Here is a 24236-nt window from a genome sequence, read left to right as displayed (position 1 = left end):
CACACAGCTTATTTCCCACTCGCAAGAGGCATTTTGCCACAAGGTCTCTCTAGTTTCCATTTGCTCCTCCAGCGCTGCATCCTTTCGCCGTGCTCTTCCCAAGGTTTGTTGTCATCTCTGCAAAAAAAAAAAAAACTTCATGGCCTCTACTTAGTGAAGAAGGTGGTCTGATTTCGTTGTTTCTGTTCTCATACTATTGCCTGGTGATACAGAGGTAGCAGAAGCTTGATGCTGGACAGTACACCCATTCTGTAGGACGACAGATTGAAGAGATCCTACTGTCGGGACCAGAAAAATTTACATTGGGACAAACTGATCTCCGAAAGCAGCTGTCTGATCAGTGCCTTTCCAGTTGTCCTGTATTGACCTACGTTTTCTAGTTCTAATTATGCTAAAAATTCTGATTCAGCGGTAATTCTTCTAGTTGGCTGTTCTAGTTATAGGCATTTATCAACCAGGCTGTCACTGAACCTGCTAAACTGTTTCTAGTTGTCCCCACATTTTGCAGGAGTTGCTGTGACATCGAGTGATTGTCCTCCATTATTTATTCTATACATTGGTGTCTAAAGACCTTCCCTGACTATTGAAGATCTTAAACGTACTCACCTGTAATGATCTGAAGGAACTGCTTCTGCAAGATGGTTACTACTTGTCCTTATTGTCACACTCATTTCGTTCATGGAAGATGATCCCTAGTCGTGCTTCAGACTTGCATGAGCTGATCAAGCAGAGATGGCACGGGCTTGATGCTCTGTGTACCCATTGCTGTTGAACGAGTCAATCTCTCATCAAAGAGATCCTGCTGGGAGCAAAAAAGGAAAATAGTATTGACACATACTGATCTCCTTGCATGTGTACCATCTGAATAGTGGCTTATCAGTTGACCTGTAATCAGGTACTTATTGCTGCACCATCATAGCTTAAATACAGTGATAACTCTTTTCGATTTAATTTTCTGCTGAACTATTCTAGTTATTGCCAGTGATCGAACGACCTTTGTTTTAACGAGCAAGAGGTTTGCCATTTAATTCTTTCTCTTTTTTGCAGGTTTAGTTAGCTGTGGTATCTGTGGTTCTCTGTTGGTGATTGGCTGATAATTTCTTCTATCCACTTAATAAATTGGTTTTCCAAAGGATATACTTTTGATCTGCAGAGCATGGGCGCAGTACGCTGGATGGGTTGACAATCCAAACGAACTGTATATGCCAAGTGGATAACTATTGACTATAGTTGGAAGATAGATTTCTAAGGTAAGACATCCAATATGTACATGGAAACTGACTATTGTCATGCTGTACAAGATCAAAATGTGTAACTAATAGAATTCTAGAGATAGGTAGTTTACCTTAGTTTACCAAGTAAATTTCCAAATTGATAACATCCAATCTAGTGTACCTTAGCTTACAACACTTGAAAGCAGAAAATAAAAAGGGACAAGAAGCTAAGACGGGACAATCTATACCTCAATACTTCACCTTATTACTCATTCTGTCAACCTCCACCGTCATGTAGCTAGTGTATTGATAGTTTCTAATATGAGCAATAATCCTACGGTATTCCTTTTACTTAGTAGGAGCTAATACCCCAAACAAATCTGAAGCAGTTTTCCATGTCCTTACTTTTTCGTTGTGCATCTCCTCATCACAGGAGACAGATCGACCGCGCGTCACCTTCCTTCTTTTTCCGTGTCCTTCTTACTTTTTCGTTGTGCATCCTTCCTTTTTTTTTATAAATTTTAATTTATATTGACAGATATTATTTACATTGAAATATTTATGTACATTTTGGTTTCTGTTCCAAATCAATATCCCTATTAGAATTAAAACCGTAAAAAATATGTTACCTGTATGAGAAATATCAATAGCTAACACATTAAATAAACCGTGAATTTTAGCGATCTAAAACATGTTACATGTTAATAAAGTGGCTATGTAAAGGTCCATGTACGTTAGGAAGGTACATACGTTGGACACCTATACGTGTGGCATGGGTTTTATGCATAATTTTTATGCTAACTAAATCATGTCGTAAGTGTTTTATTAGAGATAGGTAGTTTATGTCACATACCCCGTACGTGCTTTATTAGAGATACACAGTGCACGTAAATAGATAGTTTATGCTAATTAAATTGTGTCATATCTAAAGCTTAAAATAAAAAGATTTTACCATATCCAATAGATCACACATGCATCAATTAAATCAAAAAAAAATATCCAAAAAATATACATACATACATATATAACTTTCCTTATTTATCCTATTTTGCAAAAATTTAAATTAAATAAGTATATATTTCATATATTACCTCTTAGAAAACAATAGATGATTCTAACCATCGGGTCTAACTAAATGAACGACTCATAATTATCTGGAAGTACCACACCAAAACCTTTCTAATATACATGTGAACAGAACGTAACGTCGAAGAGGTAGGTTAATTAGGCAACTTAAAAATTATTTGGCCTCTAAAACCTACTTGTCAAAACATATGCAAGATACTATCTAAATATGCACCATTGTTTTGCTAGGTGTTATCTCTACAGTAAAAACATTATGCAACCTACATTTTTATCCTATCATGTAGCCTAGCAAGCTAAACTAAGAAAGGTAAGCACACAACCAAGTAAAGCAATTAAGTGCGAAAACATAAATGAGGTAGAGAATATAAACTTCCGTTGACGATGGTATTTTTTTCCGAGGTATCGAGAAGCTCACACTACCCCCTAGTCCTCGTTGAATGCCCTTATATAGGGGCCAACCTCCCGACGGGTAACTCTGTGGATAGGCCTTGGACCATCCCCACACACAAAGTGGGTCTCCGAGATGCCCTACTCCAAACCGCACCCCAGCTGTATTCACTATATATTGTGTTTCCGGCCGGACCGCCATGGGTCACACATTCCCTTAGTACAACGTAGGTGGCCTCACACAGCTCCGAGGTTCTTGCATGAATACAGTCTCCTAGTATACAACTCTTGGCGTGCACGCATGCGCCAACAGCTTGGAGATATGCAAGCCTCACTAAACAATAGACCAAAGCCAATTGTAAGTGCTAAATAGATCTAACTTGCCTAAGCACTTCACAAATGAAGCACGCCAGTGTTTCGGGAACTCAAATGTGATACAATACTAGTTCTAGGAGATTAGTATACACACATTTATTACATTCAGATGTTCTCACTACAATAGTTGCGAACGAAGCGGGATCCTGAAACAACAAAGCACACTACCCATCCGCCCATTCCAAGCCACAGGCTAGCTGAGTGCAGACATGACCTCAATTGAATACCAATTTAGGGATGAAGTCCGGGTCTTCCTCTGTACAACAAAGAAAGGGTGAGTACAAAGCACTCAGAAAATCCAACCTTAGCTTACGGAAGGTGATATCAATACATGCATATAGACAAAAAATCAACGATAAGGCTTGGTTTCATTTGCATAAAGTTATATTTTTGACACATGCAGGGTTTTTGTTTTGTATATACCTTTTTGTTATAGATATATTTTCATTATATAAGAGTATCTCTGAAAAAGTATACCATAACTTAACACCGTCATGCAAGCAAAGATCTATCAGAGTCATTACCCTCCATAGCTAAGTATTGGCACTCACCACGAGAACACTAAGGCAAGGTTCTCATTGTACAGTAATTTACAAAGCTCATTACATTTCACACAATTCCTCAATGCCACTTAGATCTCGTAGTGTCCCATTGCACGCATACTTCTAGGTGATTGCCATACCAACTAGGGGGATTTAGACTAAGCCTCGCCACATACAAGGTCGAGTGGTTGTACAGTAAAACGAGTTAGTCGATATGAATCATCAAGTCAGCCTTTAATCGTGACAAGGCAGATATCTTCACGCTTAACCATAAAAGTTACTAGCCACAACTACAAGGCATCCAAAAAAAAGGACCCGATGCACCCCATATCGAGGGTAATCACCATCTCTAGTTTGTTCATTAACTCTTTCACAATCCCACACAACTCAATCCCACAACTCATACGGTTTTGCTTTGCAAATCTTTGTACTTCAAACAAGATATAGTATGTAGGTATCCATGATAAGTACCAAATCCTAAGCATACTAGTTAACCATACCTCGTCGCGACATAACAATAATCCTTAGGTTTGAACAAGGTAATCAGGTCAAACAATTCAAGGGTGGCTATTTAAACGGGCTCTAGCTAAGCAAGGAAAATATTTTCTACATAAAATTCCTACATGCAATATTTGAAAACGGCTTCTACGGCTTGTGTTTGAAAACATGATCAACATGATCAAAGACGATTAGATTGGACTTGCCTCTGTCAGCGTCCTCGGCAAACTCTTGCTGGTTGTTTGGGTCTTTGGACTCGATCTCGCGGTATTGGCCTCTGAGATCATCGTCCGCCTCCTCGGTCACTCCGTTAGCTAAGAACGCGCAAACAACCAAAAACAGGCAAGCAAACATAATTAAATACAAAATTTATTTAAATAAGCTCTAAAAAATATGAAACTTGTATGGGGGATAGAGTTTGATTTTAGATGAATTTAGGAAGAAGAATCAATGGAATCGGAGTTCATACTAGTGGGATATTGATTTTATAACGTAGCTAAATGAATTCTGAAATTAAATAAAATGGCATGATTATGGGAGAGCTTGGATCCTTCACGTGATGACCCAGCAGAGCTTAGGGTCTAGAGAGAGACAAGGAGTGGAGGGATAAAGCATTTCCTCCAGTTTTATAAAAATGTATCCTGAATGTATTTATATTGGAGTAGCCCAATATTTTTTTTATGAACATTGGGGAAGTTGTTGCAGCCATATCCCAATATATCTCCCTCAATACCTATATGGAAGGTGGGTCCCACAAGAGTGTAAGAGAAAAGATGGCTAAAAAGTAGTAGTTATTGGGGGGAGATAATATTGCCCCTTTATTTGAGGGAGATAAGGGAAATGTTGATGACCACAAATAAAAGGACTACTTGGGAACTGCTAGAGCAAGAAGAAAACATAGTTGTCCCAATATGGTAGGTTTACGTTGGTAACAAAAAAATATCCTAGATGGGAACTGCTAGAGCAAGAAGAAAGCGTAGTTGTCCTAATACGACAGGTTTATGGGGATAAAGCAAGGTATCGGGGAACTACTGAGATGCTCTTAACTGCTGCTATTGGTCAAGCAAAATAACAAACAGAGAGGGAGGCACGGTTCATGCTGGGAGCTTATTTATTTGCTCGTATTGCTCTCGTCTCGGTGGCCCTTGCTGGGGTGCTGAGCTCATGGGGAGTGCAGCTAAGGAGGGGAACAGAGAAACAGAGTCCAGGGCAGGGTGGAGGAAAGCTTGGAGAGGCTCACCGTCAAAGCAATCGGGCTGCACTGACCATTGGGAGGAGATCGACGAGGCGAACTCCTATAGGGCTCAAGAACCAAGGAGTCTCGGTGCGAGGAGGAAGGAGGTGAGCCGTGGAGTGGGATGGCTCGGCACCAGCCATCAATGACGGCTCTGTTGTTGGATGGTGGTGTGCTAGTGCTGAATCGACGGTGCATAGGAGCGACGGTGCGAGTAGTTGGACGGTTAAGTTTGTGTGTGGGCGGTCGATGGCTGTCTCCTTTTGCGTGCTGTGTGCGCGTATGTGATGTTGTGAGCTCCTGTGCATGTTGTACGTGTGTGCTGGCGCTGCTTGCTGTGTGAGAGAAAAGGAGGAAGAGGGAGTTGGGGGTGTTTGGATACCCCCTTCTAAACTTTAGCACATCGGATGTTTGGACACTAATTAGGAGTATTAGATATAGACTAATTATAAAACTAATTGCACAGATGGAGGCTAATTTGTAAGACGAATCTATTAAGCCTTATTTGTCCATGATTTGATAACATGGTGCTACAATAAACATGTGCTAATCATGGATTAATTAGGATTAATAAATTCATCTCGTGAATTAGCCACGGCTTCTGTAATTAGTTTTATAATTAGCTTATGTTTAGTCCTCTTTATTAGCATCCGAACACCCGATGTGACACCTCCTAAACTTTAGTCCCTGGATCCAAACTTTAGGCAGGTAGATAGGGTATTTATGTGGCAGTCACGTGCGAGTAGCTGTGGTCCGCAAGCGGTGTCTGGGCATGAGCGAAGCCAGCTGGTGCCGCATGAGGTGGTGATGGGGTCAGCCTGTGCATCATGTGCAGATGCTGTCGGGTAAGGGCAATCAGAGCGAGAGAGAGAGAGGCAGAGATGGATGATGGTATTGTCGTCGGGACGTATGGTGTAAGCGTGTAGGTGATAAGATCCAAAGAATATTGCTCTGGTGGTTTCAAGATGGTTTGAGTTTCAAGGGAATTGAAATAGAGCACAAATGATATTTAGTTTTCAGAATACATTTTGAAAATATTTGTGAGTATGAGTGATTTTATGAATTTGAATTTTCAGGATGCTACAGCAAAGCACCTACACTAATCACCTAATATTCCTTAAGTACTTTTTCGTGGTTAGAGCAATAAGAGATGAGTCTCAACTCTCCAATATGGTCTGGACAATCTAACACAGTTAATTGGGCTAGCCAAAGGGGTATATATATCCCCAACCTCCAAAACTTGTCGTTGGAACAGGACTGCACTCTTGCAGTACACATTGGAGAAGTCTAGTGTTGTCGCAATAGAGTTCTAGTGCTGCCACGTGGACAGGCCATTGGAGTCAACTATTCGCTGCTCTCAAACTCCGCACTACTACAGAACTGACATGTAGTCCCGGTTGGGAACTGGTTTTAGTCCCGGTTTCCCAACCGGGACTAGCGTTCTGGGACTAAAGGTGGTGTTCTTTAGTCCCGGTTTGCCACAACCGGGACTAAAGATCCTTCCAGCTTTAAAAAAAAATAATGCCTCCCACCGCTGCGCCCTGTGAGATTCGAACCCAGGACCTCATGCACTGCCTCGCGCAGAGCTTTCCACCCCACCTACACAACACATCTGACAATAGATGGGATGCTTTCCTTTTGAACTAACCCATCGGGGGACCTTTAGTCCCGGTTGGTGTTCCCAACCGGGACTAAAGGGTCCTTTAGTCCGGGTTGGTGTTACCAACCGGGACTAAATGGTCTACCTTTAGTCCCGGTTGGTATTACCAACCGGGACTAAAGGTTGGAGGACTTTTAGTCCCGGTTGGTGGCTCCAACCGGGAGTAAAGAAACCTTTAGTCCCGGTTGGTATTACCAACCAGGACTAAAAGAACCTTTAGTCCCGGGGGCAAAAAAATGCCGAGGCTAACACCAAATTGGGACATCGTTCTAAAGTCTGTTCTGTAGTAGTGCCGGTTGGTAATTGAGTGCAACCAGCAGAGAGTTCTGGTGCATTGTCCAGGGCCTTCATTTCCATCTAGACAACACCTTAACATTTGGACCGGGAGCACTCTTTAGTAGGCACTGCTCTTTGGTTTTCACTTTCCAACAGCTCATATGGTTCTGTGCATCCATGTTAATTTGGTATTAATCTCAACTTTTCAATTAGGTCACTCCTAGTTTGTGTAACTAGTCCATCAACTCGTGCTCTCGCACCAGCTAGTGCCGTAGCAGACATAAGATTAGTTTTTTAATACCTCTCACTACAAAAATTACTTATACTAAATTGTATGATTTTCTGTTTGTTCATTTTTTTTCAATAGGCATAATAGATACTAGTTTATATCTAGCTGTGATAAACTCATAAATTACTGACATTTATGTTTTCATAGTTATTTTCCATCTGCATGGCACCTCTATATATCTTTAATATGCATTTAGTTGAACCCTTAGTTTAGATTGTAGGGGGCTCTTGTTGCAGCCTATACCTTATTATGACATTACGAATCCAAATTTTGATTTTCAAGTATTAGTCTTATTGTTTGCTATAGGCATTTTTATCCTCAAGTTAAGCTGAAACCCTTGTACTTATTGTATCTTTTATTTTCATTACTTTTGTATTTTTAAAAATAAGGACTTTAGGTCATAAACTGCTATGGTACAAACAATCATTTAAAATCTGCACCACGTTGCTTAAGATCGGTGGTAGAGCTTCAAGGAAGATCTAGGATGGATAGTAATGCTAACATCAAGATGACAAATAATATTTAAGTCTTATAATGAATACAACCAAAGGAATCTAAAAGGCTATGAAGATATATCCACATGTGTTTTGCACTAACCCCCTACTTCTCAAGATGTTTGAATTTTCACATCAAAGAGTTGTATTGCAATAATGGTTATAGTATCAATATAGATATGTTAGACATTTTAGTTAAAATTGTATGAATATGTTTAAAGTAATAACTTATATAAATTATATATTAATAATTGCAAATAATATGTTCGTATCATTTGTATATGAGTAGTTAAGGAAACATATTTTATGCTTACTAAAGCACACCACATACCTCTTATGCATGCATGTATACTTTATTTGTATGATGTCACAACTTGTATGATTACTTTGCTCAGAATTTTAATATATTAATATTAATAAAAGTGGGTAATGTAGAAGCATATATATACTTTATGATTATTTAAACAATTTTTGTAGTAGAAATGTTGATAACTTAGATGTAGAGTCAAGCGGATATTTTAGAAGTTTTTCTTTAATAATGAAGATGTAATTAGATGTAAATTTAAGGGCTTACATTTATGATTTGTCATCATAGTAGGTGCGCGATTAGATGTAAATTTAAGTTAACTTTGGGTCATGTTTCTTAATGGTATAGTTAGCTTAGTTAAATATAGATTCATGGGTTACCTTATATTGGTAATTATGTGGAAAATAAAATAGATGCAGCGGTTATTATTATAAATGATGATTTTAGTCCATAAAATTGATAACAAGATGTTTCTGATTTTTGATAGAATTTCTAGGATAATTTTTTTTAACCGGGCTTTGTGAGGATTAATATGGAGGCTCTTGTTGTATCCTTTTCTATAACATCATGAATCTATAGTTTAGCTTTCAACATTTAATTTTGTTGTTGTAACTTTTTGTGCACTATTTATGTTATGCTTATTGTTTAGTTTATTCAAACTTTTAATTTTTATTTTGTTGAAAAAGAAACCATAGGTCCTAAGGTCACCCTCTCGTTCTTACAATGGCAAAAATAATCGTTTCAGTTTGCACAATCGAACTCAACATGCCAAATTTGTTATATCACAGAATTATATATGTAGTAGGATTGTTTTATTAAACATAGAGTGCTTACATTACCAATATTGATATGACATATGTTTCAGCCAAAATGTATAAACTTATTTGTAATGTAATAACAACTTATGAAATTTATTATCATGGAATGTTAACATAACTTAAAGTGAATCAGTGTCGTCTCTATGTGATTTAATAAAGGAATATTTTTCATGTTTGATAAGCTATTAAAATAAATATTTATTCTAATATATACATATCTACTTGGTGCACTTTGGTATATTTATGATGACTAAGGTGGACAATTTAGTTACAAATTAAAATGTCACTTTATGTTTTCTTTCATACTTGCATATTTGAGTGGAAACATATGTGTTAGTTTGCATTATATTTTAAATGTTAGAGGTGCCTAATTTAGATACAAAGTTAGGGGTTATTTTGAATTATCTTCGATAATGATAGAGGTGGGTCATTTGTATATAAATTTAGGGGGTTATTGTGAATTATCTTTCATAATGGCAAAGGTGGGTAATTTAGATGCAAAATTGGGGGTTACTTTATGTATTTTTCGTAATGGCAGATGTGGTTAACTTTTTATAAAAATGAAATAAATCCAATGGCTATTATTGATGATGATTATTGTTGTCTGTACCAAATTAAAGACAAAATGTTTCCCTTTATTATGAGGATTTTTAGGATTTACCTGTTTTCTAGTGCATCTAGTGAGAATTAATGTGGAGCTTGTAATTAATAATAGTAAGATTGCATATGCTGAAATTCATTTTTTTTCTTTCAGACAAGAAGTCTTACAGACACATAGTGGTCTACATCTGCATCACTCTAGCCCTCTCATGTTCAAGGATTGTTTTCTGTGGGAAGCTCCAGAGGATCCAGTTAGTCGAGAAACAGTTATGATCGCATTCTACTTTTTTCCTAAGACATGCCAGATTTGCACGTGCTGATCATATAGAGAGAGGAGAATGTTGATGCTGGACAGAGCACCAGTTTTTGTCTTACCACTTTTTGACAACATCCAGTTGGGATCAGCAAAACTTGGATTGGCACAAATTTGCATCCTTTTACAATCAGTGTTTTATTTTAGCTAAAGCATATTCAGGTATATATCTTTTCTACTTCTAATATATCAGATTCACTAATGACGATTTTTCTTGATGTCTGCAAAACTATGAGTATGATTCAATCATGCTTTCATTCTCCATACTTTTTACATGAGGTGCCGTAGTGCAATTGATAGAGAGTCCTCTGTTATCTATTCTATATATATTCTTTCCCCGGCTGTTTCTTTGAAATTTCTTTGGCCTTACTCAGTTAAGATCTTAAAGTAAAGAAGAGTTGATCATCTGAACAAACTGCTTCTGTTGATATCTATGGGCCATTCATTTTTTCCTTTTGGAAGATACAGTTTGTAAGGTAAGAGCAGTAGCGTGCTTCTTGATATTGTTTGGTTACTTCCATGATGTTCTTGTTTTTCCTAAGAAATGTTTCCTTCTTTTTATGGAACTATTGGTACTTATATCCATGATGTTTCTAGGTTGAAATTATGATTCAACAACTTTCAAGCTAGTATTTTTTTCATATAAGGAAAGAGAGAGCAGCTCGGCTTTTAAAAAATAAACCCATGAACTCATATGGCACCAATCAAAACATAAACTTTTACCCATGCTTTATCATTGCGGTTTTGGTATTGCCAAATTTTGGTTCACTAAAAGACGGTCCACATCCCGATGAAATAAAGTCATGTATTTCTTATTTTTTGAAACATCGTAGTGAACTTTATGTCTTTATCTTAATTAGTGGCGAATCTAAGCATTAGCTGTAGGGCCACCTAGACCCAGAACCTTTTCCAAAATATGTTTTACCCTCTTTATAAATTTGTAATTATATATGTAGATGGAATTAATTTATTTAAAATCAACAAGTGTGGCTCCATGTGTTTTTAATGCTCTTCTAGTTACCAAGTAGAGAAAAAAGTATAGATCGCGGATAGTTGTTCGACAACTTCCAACTTCTCAATGGGAAGGGTCGAAGCCCAGGTTTTGTTGTGTCATGTTAACTAACGTGCCGATGGATTTGCCTCAAAGCTACCATTTCAATACCTCACCATGCAACTACATTTGCAAATGCCATTTTCATGTAGTGGAGGGTTTTTGTTGTAATTGATTCAAAAAGCTACTTCTTGATACCTAAACACATGATTGGTATTTTGAATAAATTAACAGCTATATATAGATATTTTGATTTTCTAATGGCACTACTCTGACATGCTATACGCAAAGGTGATGCTTACACCTCTGCAAAAGAGACTAACTCACATGATTTTCAGGACAAAATCGAATACGGAATCATAAGTGTGCCCAGGAATCAGTCACACACATAGACGACAAATTACAGTGTATCATCACAAGTGTTTATTACATCATGAATAATAATCCATTACAATAGTATCAAGTCTATAATAAAAGCGGTAAACGAGATATCTACTCTCCAACGTACTGCTCACCGTCTATAATCGAGCAAACAGCAACACACAAACATTCGGAGCAAATCATACATAGCAAACAAGAACTATAATTAGAACGGTACACTAGCAGCGGAAAAACAAGCTGAAAACTTTATAAAACTATTGTACACGTCGCTAAGAACACACAGGCGCGAAAATCACCGAAAACAAAGCTAAAACGAAGATATGCTAAAACTAAGTTCTGGATGGCAGTTTTGTAAATACAGCAAACTAATTACGAAATAAAAATAATAAAATTTAAAACAGATTTTAAAATCTGCCCGAGGACCTCGGGCATAAATAGGAAGAAAGGCAGGGGTTCCTTTGCAAAAGGACCGGCGTAGGGGTATGGACCGATCTGAGCCGTTGATTTCAATTTGGACGGCAGAAAGCAAAGGGAAGGGATAGAAGTTTCCGGCACAGTGGTGCAGGTGGCTTCAACCATTGACGATGGCGAGTATCTCGCCGGTGAGCACAGAAGAGGGGCCTACAGGCCACGGTTTGACGTGGGGAAAACATGGGATGAAAGAGGAGATGAAGGCGAGATCACCGAGGATGGATTCGTCAACGGGGTGCGGATGAAGATGGCAGGTGGCTTAGAAAGGCAGGTAGCGGGCTCCACGCGAGGGTCCGGCATCGTCGCGTGAGCAATAGAAAGTGAAAACACAAAACTCAAGGCATTCTCGGCTTCGTCACCTTGACGCGGACCTCGACAATAGGTTATAGGCGACGGAGAAGCGACGGACTTCGTCAACAGCTGCGGCAGCTCTGGGTTAGGGTTCTAGGCAGCGCTGCAAGCTCGAGCAAGGGTGGCGGCAGTTCGAAGATGGAAAAAGATGAGTGCGGGAGGGGCCACGGCTTTTATAGAGTAGTTCAGCGTGGAGATCGTGTCGAATCACGGACAAATCGGACCCGGCGCGGTTATTTCCATCCCCAGGCAGAATCCGGGTCAAGAACGGGGGTTGGGGATGACACTGTTCTACGTGCCTGGTGCATCAGCGGAAGAGAGAGAGGAAGGGAAGGGGAGCACACGTCGGCGCTTGGCTGAGCCAGCCGATTGGGCCTCGCGGCACTGGGCCGGTGTGGACGGGAGAAGGGAGGGCCAGGCTGGGCCTTCAAATGAGAGAGGGAAATAGAGAGGAGAGAGTTCTTTTCCTTTTTCTTTTCTGCAGAACTGAATTTTTCAAATCTGAATTAAAAATAGTTTTGAAACAGTTTGAATTTCAGGTCAAAACTAGATAGAACAGTAAAACAAATGCACTAGCATGTATGCAACAGCATGTGTCTAGCCTTATAGTTCATTTTAATTACACAAAAATTATTATTTCCCTATGTTTGAATGCACACACAATTGCAAAAATTAAATTAATTCATCCTATTGGAAAGAGTGCAAAATTTAGGGTGTTACAAACCTACCCCCTTAAGATGAATCTCGTCCTTGAGATTCCGATGATGATGTCTCAAAAAGATGTGCGTATTCTGACTTCAAATCATCCTCTATTTTCAAGTAGCCTCATCCTCTGAGTAACGGTTCCACTGTACTTTGCACATCCTTATGACCCGGCTTCTAGTGACCTTTTCGGCTATCTCTAATGTCTTGATTGGATACTCCATATAAGTAAGATTCTCCTTCACACTAAGCTCCTTCAAAGATATTTGCTCCTCAGGCGCATGCAAGCACTTCTTAAGTTGAGACACATGAGAAAAATCATGCACACCTGACAAGCTCTCCGGAAGTTCCAACTGACAAGCCACTTCGACTTTTCTCTCTAAACCTTAAATGGACCAATATATCTCGGTGCTAATTTCTCTTTCACGCTGAACCTCTTTATTCCCTTAATTGGTGACACTTTAAGATATAAATAGTCTCCCACTTGAAAGACCAACTCTCTTATCCTTGTATCCGCTTAACTCTTCTGACGAGATTGTGTCACTTTTAGATTATCTCTAATCATCTGCATTTGTTTTTCGGAATCTCTAAGCACATCTGGTCCAAACACTTGACTTTCACGCATCTGATTCCAAAATAAAGGTGTCCTACACTTACACCCATACAATGCTTCAAAAGGTGCCATCTTGAGACTCTTCTGACGACTGTTGTTGTATAAAAATTCAGCATAAGACAAGCTCTTTTCCCAACTTGTACCATATTGTAATGCATAGGCTCTCAACATGTCCTCCAATATTTGATTAGTCCTCTTAGTCTATCCATCAGTATGAGGATGATAGGCTAAGCTAAAATTCAACTTAGTTCCCAGAGAAGCATGTACCTTTTGCCAAAAGTGAGACGTGAACTGAGTACCTCGATCAGACACGATCTCCTTGGGAACTCCATGCAAACATACTATCCTCTCCATATATAATTTGGCCAACTTTGCGCTTGAATAAGTAGTCTTGACCGGCAAGAAGTGAGCAACCTTAGCTAACCGATCCACTATTACCCATATTGAATCATAAGCACTATGTGTGCATGGCAAACCAACTATGAAGTCCATACCAACTTCTTTCCACTTCCATTTGGGTATCTTCATCGGTTGTTGCAAACCTACGGGCCTTTGATGCTCAGCTTTGACTCTCTAACAAGTGTCACACAAGGATACGTACTCTGCTACATCTCCCTTTAATCCATACCACCAATACTTCTCTTTAAGATCCAAATACATCATGGTACTCCTGGGATGCATAGAATAAGCTGACTCATGAGCTTCACGCAGAATTGCATCTCTGATAGCCTTGATCTCTAGCACGCATAGCCTCTTCCCAAACCATAAAGTACCATTGTCATACAAACAAAAGCCTGGCACCTTGCCAATCACTAAATTCTCTGCTATCTCCTTCAATTTCGCATCCTCCAACTAGTCTTTGCATATCTCCTGCTCCAAAGTAGGCGCCACTTCTAGTTCCATAGCATTAGTGACAATGCTTAAATTGAGTTGCTCAAAGTCAGCACACAATTCGGTAGGCATAGGTGTTGATTGGACCTTATTGGCATAGCCCTTCGTACTAAGTGCATCAGCCACGATGTTTGCCTTTCCCGGATGATAATGCACTTCCAAGTCTTAATCCTTTATCAACTCCAACCATTGACGCTATCTCAAATTCAGATCCGACTGGGTGAAGATGTACTTCAAGCTCTTTGTGATCAGTGTATATATCACTGTCACACCCAATTTTAAGGATAAAATTGAATGCACTAAACTCATGTGTGCCCAGGGATCAGTCACACACATAAGTTGACAAATTATAAAAAGTATCATCACGGTGTATCTTACATAGCGAATAATAGCATCACATTGACTTACATAACACAGCGGAAGATAAAAAGATAACTCTCTCGTGGAACTCCATCACAGGGACGGTCGACTGGTTGACCACAAGCCTAATAATCCTCAGGAAACTCCTTATATCCGTTGTCATCTGTTACCCATCCGGGATTTTTATCCAAATATTGAAAATTAAACAAGCGTAAGTACGTCCCGTACTCAACAAGATAACATGGGGTTCATGAGGCTCAAAAAGGATGACACTGGTTTACTGCAGTTAGCACTTTTAGTAGATTCAAGATTTTATCCTCATCTATTATTAAGTTATGCTTAAGCTCCCTTTTAAACCCCCATATTCATATATTAGAACCGGTTGAATCATGAATCATCATCATAATATCATCATGTATGAACAACATTATAAGTAGCCATTTATTCTGTGAGTTTTCCGGGCCGCTCGTGACCGTGAGCACGGCTGTTATAACAGTTTGTTACCCTCTGCAGAGGTGGTGCACATTCACCGCGAGTCGTGATTCCCATATGCCCGGGTTAATTACTCCCATATCATTGCCAAGGTGAGCGGGCAGGGTACACTATGAAGCCATTTCATAGGTTTCTCTAACAAGTTAGGGCCGCTAGGTTTCCTTGGCAGGCAGATGTAGGAACCCCCCTTTCCTGTGGCACATATCCATCGCGGCTATACACATAGGAACAGAGGCAGTCCTATACCCAACGTGGCAAGCCCCATTTGCGCCATAAAGGTAACCTCTAACAAGCTAGAAAAGGTCCTATTACTGAGCTAAAGTCAGAGCCATATGACCCTCACGGTTGCACTGTCAGTCCCAGCTTTTGCCGACAGATAAGTCCTTATGGAGGGCCGAGAGCATCATGATCGAAAGTCATTTGCTCCATCGCCCTATAATCCAGTTGTTTAAAAAACAACTTTTACCTTTTCATTTCATAGAACCATCATTCATTATGTAGATCATGTTCATTTATATTGAGCACTAGCAAACTACCCATATGCATATAACCCATAGGAGACAAGGAACAGGATAATCAATCACTAGGATGTCCTTACGGGTATCAAAATTAGACACATGCAAATGAATAATTAATAAAGGTGAATAGGCATCAAGGTAGATCCCATGCTATACTTGCCTTGGTTTACAAACTCTTGCTGGTCCTGCTGGTCATCGAAGAATTCTTGGTCTCCAACGTTCTCCTCACCGTCTGAACGCGACCAACATGGCAATATACACATTCCAAAAGCATTCATGCAAAGCAAACATTCCTATCATTAGAACAGTACACCAACAGTATATAAAACAAAATAAAATGTTTATGAAAAGAATCTACGTCTTGCTACAATCACGTCAACGCGAAGTTCACGAAATTCGGAGCTAAACGCGAAAGTTATGATTAAAACGGGATTTCCTATAGCAATATATTTAATTAAATCTAACCATGAAATTAAAAAGTTCCAAACTTGACTAACAGTGGTTCTAACATGTATATTATGGAATTACGAAGCTAACGCTATTTGAACGGATCAATTCGGAGCTAAAACGACAATTTTATAAGCGAAACAGTTCAAATGGCATTTCTGTAAATACTGAAAGCGTACTTTTGACTAAACCAGTGAACTATACGCTTTCAAAACGAGAATGCGTACTCGAGGAAATACGCTAAGGACGGTGGGTTCTATTATGCGAAAACACGAAGGGTTATCGGCCAACGATGGCCGTCGGATTAGAAATGGACGGCCAGCAACGGATCTGGGGGGTTCGGCCAGCCGGAACAGTAACACCGGCGAGGCTCAGCCATGGCCGGTGGCAAAGAGCATGCCGGCGAGCTCGGTTAGGGGGGCTAGGGTCCGCCAAACGGGGAACTGAGGGCACCCGAGAGCTCGGGGGGAGAAGGGGGTCGCGCTCAGGTCGAGAAGACGGCCAGAGGGGAAGGCCGGGGCGGTGGCACCATGGCCGGCGGCCGAGAGCTCGCGGACGCACCCAAAACAAGGTCTACGGCCAACGAAACGGGAAATAAGTTGCACTGGGAGAGAGAGGGGAACAAGGCGAAGCTCACAGCGGGGAAGAATGGAGTCGACGGTGGCTCGGGGAAGACGGCGACGCGGACGGCGGATGGCAGTCCTCGGAGCTCCTCCGTGCGGCAGTTGTGGCCGGGACGAGGCAAAAATGGAGCGGGGAGCGAGAGACACGCGGGGGGCTCGGCTTCGCTTAAAAAGAAGCCGAGGCACGCGAGGGAGGGCGCTCCCACGACGCCAGGGCGGCGGTTGCGGCCTCGCGACATGGCCGGGCGGTTCCGAGGGCACGGGCAGAGGTGGGGGACGCGCTGACGGGCGGGGTCGGGCTGTCAGCGGCTGGGCGCGGGAAGTAGGCGCGCGGTGCTGGGCCGGCGGTTGCCTGGTGCGGGTGCAAGCGCAGCTGCTGGGCTGGGCGCGGCTGGCGGGGTTGCTGGGCTGCGCGAAGCTGGGCCGGGCTGGAAAAAGGGGAGGCGAGCTGGGCTGGGGCTGGTGCTGGGCCGAATGTGATGAAGGGGAGGAGATGGAAGGAAATTTCCTTTTTCTTTTTATAAATAAAATTTTCAAACTCATTTTCAAAAGGTTTTTAAAATCTTCTAGCATTTGAACAAAACCACCCGTCACAGAAATAAATATGCAATAGCATGAATGCATCAACATGTTTCTATTCTTGTATTTTCTTTTAATTTCATAAAAGAAATATTATTTCCTAAATTTGAAATGCACATATAATTGCATATTTAAATCAAATTTACTATTTTAAAAAGAATGTCATTTTTAGGGTGTTACAATCACTCTTATGCCCAACAAGATAGTGCATCCAAATCTTCAAAGCATGAATCACAGCTACTAATTCCAAGTCATGTGCAGGATAATTTAGCTCGTGCTTCCTCAACTGCCTTGATGCATAAGCCACTACTCTTCCTTCTTGCATAAGAACACAACCCAGACCTTGGCGAGGCGCATCACAATAGATGGAGAAATTCTTGCTCAAGTCTAGAAATATCAACACTGGCGCTATAGTCAACCCTTTCTTTAACTCTTCAAAACTAGCTTGGCACTTCTCGGACCACACAAACTTGACGTTCTTCTCTAATAGGGTGGTCATAGGCTCTACAAGCTTGGAAAATCCTTCAATGAACCTCCGGTAGTATCCAGCTAATCTAAGAAAGCTATAGATCTCGCTCACATCCGTCGGTGACTTCCAGCTCAACACATCATTTACCTTACTTGGATCCACTGCTATTCCACCATTAGAGACAACATGGCCCATAAAAGAAACTTCCTTCAACCAGAACTCACACTTGCTCTGCTTAGCATATAGTTCGTGTTCTCTGGGCTTCTGCAAGACCAACCTCAGATGTTCAGCATGTTCTTCCTCATTCTTGGAGAAAACCAATATGTCATCAATGAACACCACAGGGAACATGTCAAGAAACTCCATATAAACACTTATTCATCAAATACATAAAGTATGCAGGCACATTAGTCAAGCCAAAGGATATCACCGTGTACTCATACAACCCATACCTTGTAGTAAATGTTGTCTTGTGTATGTCAGTGGATCGAATCTTCAGCTGATGTTAACAAGAGCATAGATCGATCTTAGAGAACACACAAGCACCTCTCAACTGATCAAATAAATCATTAATCATGGGCAATGGGTACTTGTTCTTAATAGTAACCTCATTAATTGATCGATAATCAACACACATCCTCTGAGTACCATCTTTCTTGTCAACAAAAATAACCGGTGCTCCCCAAGATGAAGAACTAGGACGAATGAAACCCTTCTCCTACAACTTCTTTAGTTGTTTCTTAAGTTCTTCCAATTCATTTACACCCATTCTATATGGTCTCTTAGCTATAGGTGTAGTTCCAGGTAAAAGCTCAATAATAAATTCAATGTCGCGATCGGGTGGCATACCTGGCAAGTCATCGGGGAACACATCTAGAAATTCATCTGCCACTAGGTCTTCCTTCGTGGCGCCATCCCTTAGCTGGTTCACTATAGCGGTCTGTTGCTCCTGCACTGCGACCTCAACACTGACTGTCTCCCTTGGGTGTTGTCAGAACTACTGATTTCTCCTTACACTGAATCACTGCTTGATGTTGCATCGTCCAATTCATACCTGAGATAAGATCAATCCCAGCTGTTCTCAACACAATGGGGCTCACTTTGAACTCTACCCTCCCCCCCTTAAAGAGAGCTGAACCAAGGGACAATGGAGAGTAGCTTGCATTCCCCCACCAGGTGAATTGAGTGGGATAGGATTCTTGAGAGCACAGAGGGGTATACTATGTTGTCTAATGAACATGTGTGCAATGAAAGAATGCGAAGCACCAAAATAAAAAAGAACAGTAGCAGGAGTGGAATTGATATTGAACGTATAAAGCATGACCTTTGGCGACTCCTATGCGGTCTCTGCAGACACATGATTCACTCTTCCAATGTTGGTTGGCCGTGGATATGCCTTTTGGTTGCCATTCTGACTCTGCGGTGTCTGCTGCCTTGGCTTCTCATGACAATTGTAGGACATATGACCCTCTTTACCATAGCAGAAACACTAATTAGGGGTGTTGGGCGCACTAGTATTCATAGAAAGGGAGGAAGGGAAGGGAAGCGCACGTCGTCGCTTGGTTGAGCCGGCCGATTGGGCCTTGCGGCACTGGGTCAGTGTGAACGGGAGGAGGGAGGGCCAGGCTGGGCCTTCGGATGAGAGAGGGAAAAGGCCAGCAGCCGAAATAGAGAGCGTATAGTTCTTTTCCTTTTTCTTTTCTGCAGAACTGAATTTTTCAGATCTAATTTAAAAATAGTTTTGGAGCAGTTTGAATTTCAGGTCAAAACTAGACAGAATAGTAAAACAAATGCACCAGCATGTATGCAACAGCATGTGTCTAGCCTTATAGTTGATTTTAATTCCACAAAAAATATTATTTCCCTATGTTTGAATGCACGCACAATTACAAAAATTAAATTAATTTATGTGATTCGAAAGAGTGCAAATTTTAGGGTGTTACTGAGACCACCGCAACACATTCAAAGGTCAAGTTTATTAAGTTACATTTTTAGACTCTCTACAGTAACAAATTTTGTCCAGTTTGTCCAATATTTATGACATCTTAGCATCTGTTTTCATTAACTGCCAGCCTATGCCTCTGCAAGTTTTCCATTCTCCAAAATAAGTTCCTCTGGACGCATCTCAATCATTCATTTGGTCTGATGGCAACCATACTTGATCCTATTCTTGGATCATGTGCCAAGAAGTTGCAAGATATAATAACAGAGAAGGCTGTTATGATTCTAGGGGTAAAAGAAGAGCTCAGACAAATGCAGAGAACAATGAAACACATACAATGCTTCCTTGATGATGCTGAGCAACGAAGGACAGAAGAGTTTGCAGTTAACAACTGGCTTGGAGATCTAAAAGATGCAACGTATGAAGCCGATGATATAATAGATTTGGCTAGATTAGAAGGAAGCAAACTGCTAGCAGACCATCCATCATCATCTAAAAACATTGCTTCATGTACAGGCTTCTCATTTCTATCTTGCATTCCTAATATTCAAAGACGTCATGCAATTGCCGTTCGAATAAAAAATTTCAATGTTGAACTTGAAAAGATTTCAAGGCTGGGTGAAAGATTTTTGATGCTGAAGAATATGCAACCTAAAGAAGAGAATTCAGTAGTGAGGCAGGTGAAAACTTGTGAGCTTGTGGAGCCTAACCTCGTGGGAAAGGAAACTTTTGTTGCTTGCACAAGATTGGTGGAATTGATTCTGGCACATAAAGAAAATAAGTCATACAAGATTGGCATTGTTGGAACAGGAGGTGTTGGAAAAACAACTTTGGCTCAAAAAGTATACAATCACCAAAAAATAAAAGGCACTTTTAGCATGCAAGCGTGGATTTGTGTTTCTAAAGAGTACTCTGAAGACACTCTTTTGAAAGAAGTTCTTCGAAATATTGGTGTAGACTATAAGCAAGATGAAACTGTTGGAGAACTTAAAAAAAAGCTTGATACAGCAGTTCAAAATAGAAGTGTATTTATTGTGCTAGATGACATATGGAAACATGATGCATGGACTAATCTACTAAGAACTCCATTAAACACTTCATCTACAACAATAGTTCTTGTGACTACACGTAATGATATTGTGGCACGAGCAATTGGTGTGCAGGATGTTCATCGAGTAGAATTGATGTCTGATGACACCGGATGGGAGTTGCTGTGGAAAAGTATGAACATTAATGAAGAGACTGAAGTGGCAAACCTAAGGGGTCTGGGGAATGAGATTATCCGTATGTGTGGGGGCCTTCCCCTTGCAATCAAGGTTACTGGTAGTGTTCTAGCAACCAAAGAGAAAACTGAGAACCAGTGGAGACAACTTATAAACAGAAGTGCTTGGTCCATGAGCAAAGTTCCCATTGAGCTAAGGGGGGCATTGTATTTAAGCTATGACGACCTTCCAGGGCATTTGAAGCAATGCTTTCTATTTTGTTCATTATATCCAGAAGACCATGACATGTTTCGTGATGATCTTATAAGGTTTTGGGTTGCTGAAGGTTTTGTACAGGAGCAAGGAGAGCAACTTCTTGAGGATATAGCTGATGAATATTACAATGAATTGATATACAGGAATCTCCTTCATCCAAACCCTCTATATACTGATTATTCTAAGTGTAAAATGCATGATCTTTTAAGGCAGCTTGGTCAACATTTGTCGCAGGGTGAATATTTTTGTGGACATCCACAATCATTGGAAGATAAAAATTTGTCCAAACTACGGCACATTTCAATTTTTACTGATAGTGATTCTATAACTCTCCCCAATGGGAACAAAGTGGATATTAGAGCCCGAACAATGCTTATTTGTTGGAGTGATTCAGCAAGAGTTGAAAATACAATATTCAAAAGACTTCCATGCATTCGAGTTTTGAATTTAACTGGTTCAATTATACAAAAAGTTCCAGATTCTATTGGGACTTTGATCCACCTTCGGTCACTTGATTTTGATGAGACTGACATATCTTATCTTCCCGAGTCAATTGGTTCTCTCACATACCTTCAAATACTGAACTTGCAGCGGTGTCCAAATTTGCACAGGCTTCCTTTGGCAATCTTCAAATTATGCAATTTAAGACGCCTGGGCCTTGATGGAACACCAATAAACCAGGTTCCAAAAGGGATATGTGAATTGAAGTCCCTCAATGATTTAGAAGGTTTTCCAATTGGTGGTAGCAATGTTATTAGTGATAGAATGCAAGATGGATGGAATATAGAAGAATTGGATCCCCTTTGGCAGTTGAGAAGGCTTGATATGATCAAACTGGAAAGAGCAGTTCCTCCTAGTAAAGATTCACTGCTAGCAAACAAAACACATCTCAGAGAATTAGGACTACATTGCACTGAACACACACATGAGCCATATTCAGAAGATGTTGTAATCAATATTGAGAAAACTTTCGATTTGCTAATCCCTGCACACAACCTGGAGGATCTCCGTTTTGTGAATTTCTTTGGCCGGAGGTTTCCCACCTGGCTAGACACTGCTGCCCATTTGCCTTCACTGACATACTTGAAGCTCATTGATTGCAAATCATGTATGCATCTTCCACCAATCGGTCAGCTCCCCAACTTGAAATATCTGAGAATCGAAGGAGCCACTGCAGTCACCAAGATTGGACCCGAATTTGTTGGCTCTGGGGTGGGTAATCTCAGATCTCCAGAGGCAGTAGCTTTCCCCAAGCTTGAAACATTGGTCATCAAGGATATGCCCAACTGGGAGGAGTGGTCCTTTGTTGCTGAAGAAGAACAAGAAGCAACACCAGCAGGTAAGGAAAGGGTAGAGGATGAGGCTGCTGCAAATCAAAAGGAGGACGCCCCACCTCCAAGGACGCAGCTGCTGCCACGACTGAAGACGATGGAGCTTGACCGCTGCCCCAAGCTGAGAGCTCTCCCACAGCAGCTTGGACAGCAGGCCACCAGCTTGATGGAGCTCCAATTAAGAGAGGTGCACAGCCTTAATGTGGTGGAGAACCTCGGTTTCCTCTCAGAGGACCTTTTAATCGTAGATTGTGAAGGCCTAGAGAGGGTCTCAAATCTTCCCCAGGTGAGAGAGCTGCGTCTTCAGCTGTGTCCCAACTTGTGGTGTGTTGAGAGGCTGGACAACTTGCGCCAGCTGTTTCAGACAGAGGATATGCAAGGTGTCTCCTCATCACATTGGCTGCCTGGACTCCAAGAGCAGCACCGACAGCTGCACGGAGAGGACATGGATGTTTACACCGGGGTATGGTGGTGAACGTGTTTTGAGATTCCCAATCAAATGGCTACCAAGAAGTAAGGTATGACCATTGGCTAGATTTTCTAATTGGGTTGCATATTTTTTTTATCTACGTGGCTTTCAATTGTCTGTGCCTTGCTTCTTTTTTTTTTTGAGGCCATCAGAAGTTGAGGAATGAGGACGGAAGTGACTAGACGCTAGATGCCATCAAGGCAGAGGAAATCTTCCATCAGGTGTCTACCCATGGATGTCTGGATCATGCTGGGGCTGGGTATCAAGCTGATGCAAGGAGTTGCAGAATGTTGTGCTCTGCTTATTCAGGAAGGAGAAGATGCCTGCCCGCCTCATCAAGTGGCGCAATGTTTTAAGGTCATGATACTCAGTTTTTCGTTTTCTTTCCATGTTGTGCGAAACATTACATCTGTTGTTTGGTTTTGCTGCTACGTGAAGTGTGCTCGCGAGTTCTGAGTAGGATCCTTTCTGAAGGACAGCAGCTGTTACTTTCCACTATTTTTTAAGAAAAAGCTGTTGCTAAGCTGGATTTTTTTTTCTCGTTCAATCGTCGCCTGCCCTGTGAAGGGCCCGAAAAAGGAGGCAACGAGGTGCATTTTGTTTGAGGAATGCTCTGTGGATATGTTTCATTGAAAAGATGGGATTGTTGAATTAAATCAAAGAAACGTCGTCCCTGGTGAGGCGTTTTCCAGTGCATGACCTCAACTTTTTCAAGCACGCTGTTATCTGTGACCTGATCGCCACAGTAGGATCAGAACTCGGTTGAATTACCAAATCAATGAGTCGTTTTGAGAGGTTGTCACGGAGAATGCGTCGTAGTCAATCGCATTCTACTTGTACACACGGGACCTGGCGTGAACGCTCGGCTGTGTGCAAGAACATCTCACGCAGGCGACAGCACAGGGGTAGCCCGTCACTTACGCGCGTTCGTCCTGCTGGGCTTCACTCAACAGTTTCGCAAAAAAAAATGGAACA

At 40.9% G+C, this 24236-nt stretch overlaps 1 protein-coding gene across 1 annotated transcript; it reads left to right on the top strand.

Annotated features, from left to right (window-relative positions):
* Window positions 1-723: 723 nt before the first annotated feature.
* On the top strand, window positions 724-23282 carry LOC136484237 (putative disease resistance protein RGA4). Its single transcript, XM_066481458.1, has 5 exons — window positions 724-895; window positions 1048-1250; window positions 9935-10255; window positions 10468-10569; window positions 20114-23282. The coding sequence occupies exon 5, from the start codon at window positions 20187-20189 to the stop codon at window positions 23265-23267; it is 3081 nt and encodes a 1026-aa protein (XP_066337555.1). The 5' UTR covers window positions 724-895; window positions 1048-1250; window positions 9935-10255; window positions 10468-10569; window positions 20114-20186; the 3' UTR covers window positions 23268-23282.
* The last annotated feature ends 954 nt before the right edge of the window (window positions 23283-24236 follow it).

Source organism: Miscanthus floridulus, chromosome 9 (genome assembly GCF_019320115.1).
Source record: "Miscanthus floridulus cultivar M001 chromosome 9, ASM1932011v1, whole genome shotgun sequence".
Lineage (NCBI taxonomy): Eukaryota > Viridiplantae > Streptophyta > Magnoliopsida > Poales > Poaceae > Miscanthus > Miscanthus floridulus.
The sequence above is the reverse complement of the archived record's forward strand: the minus strand, read 5'-3'. Positions and strand labels throughout refer to the sequence as shown.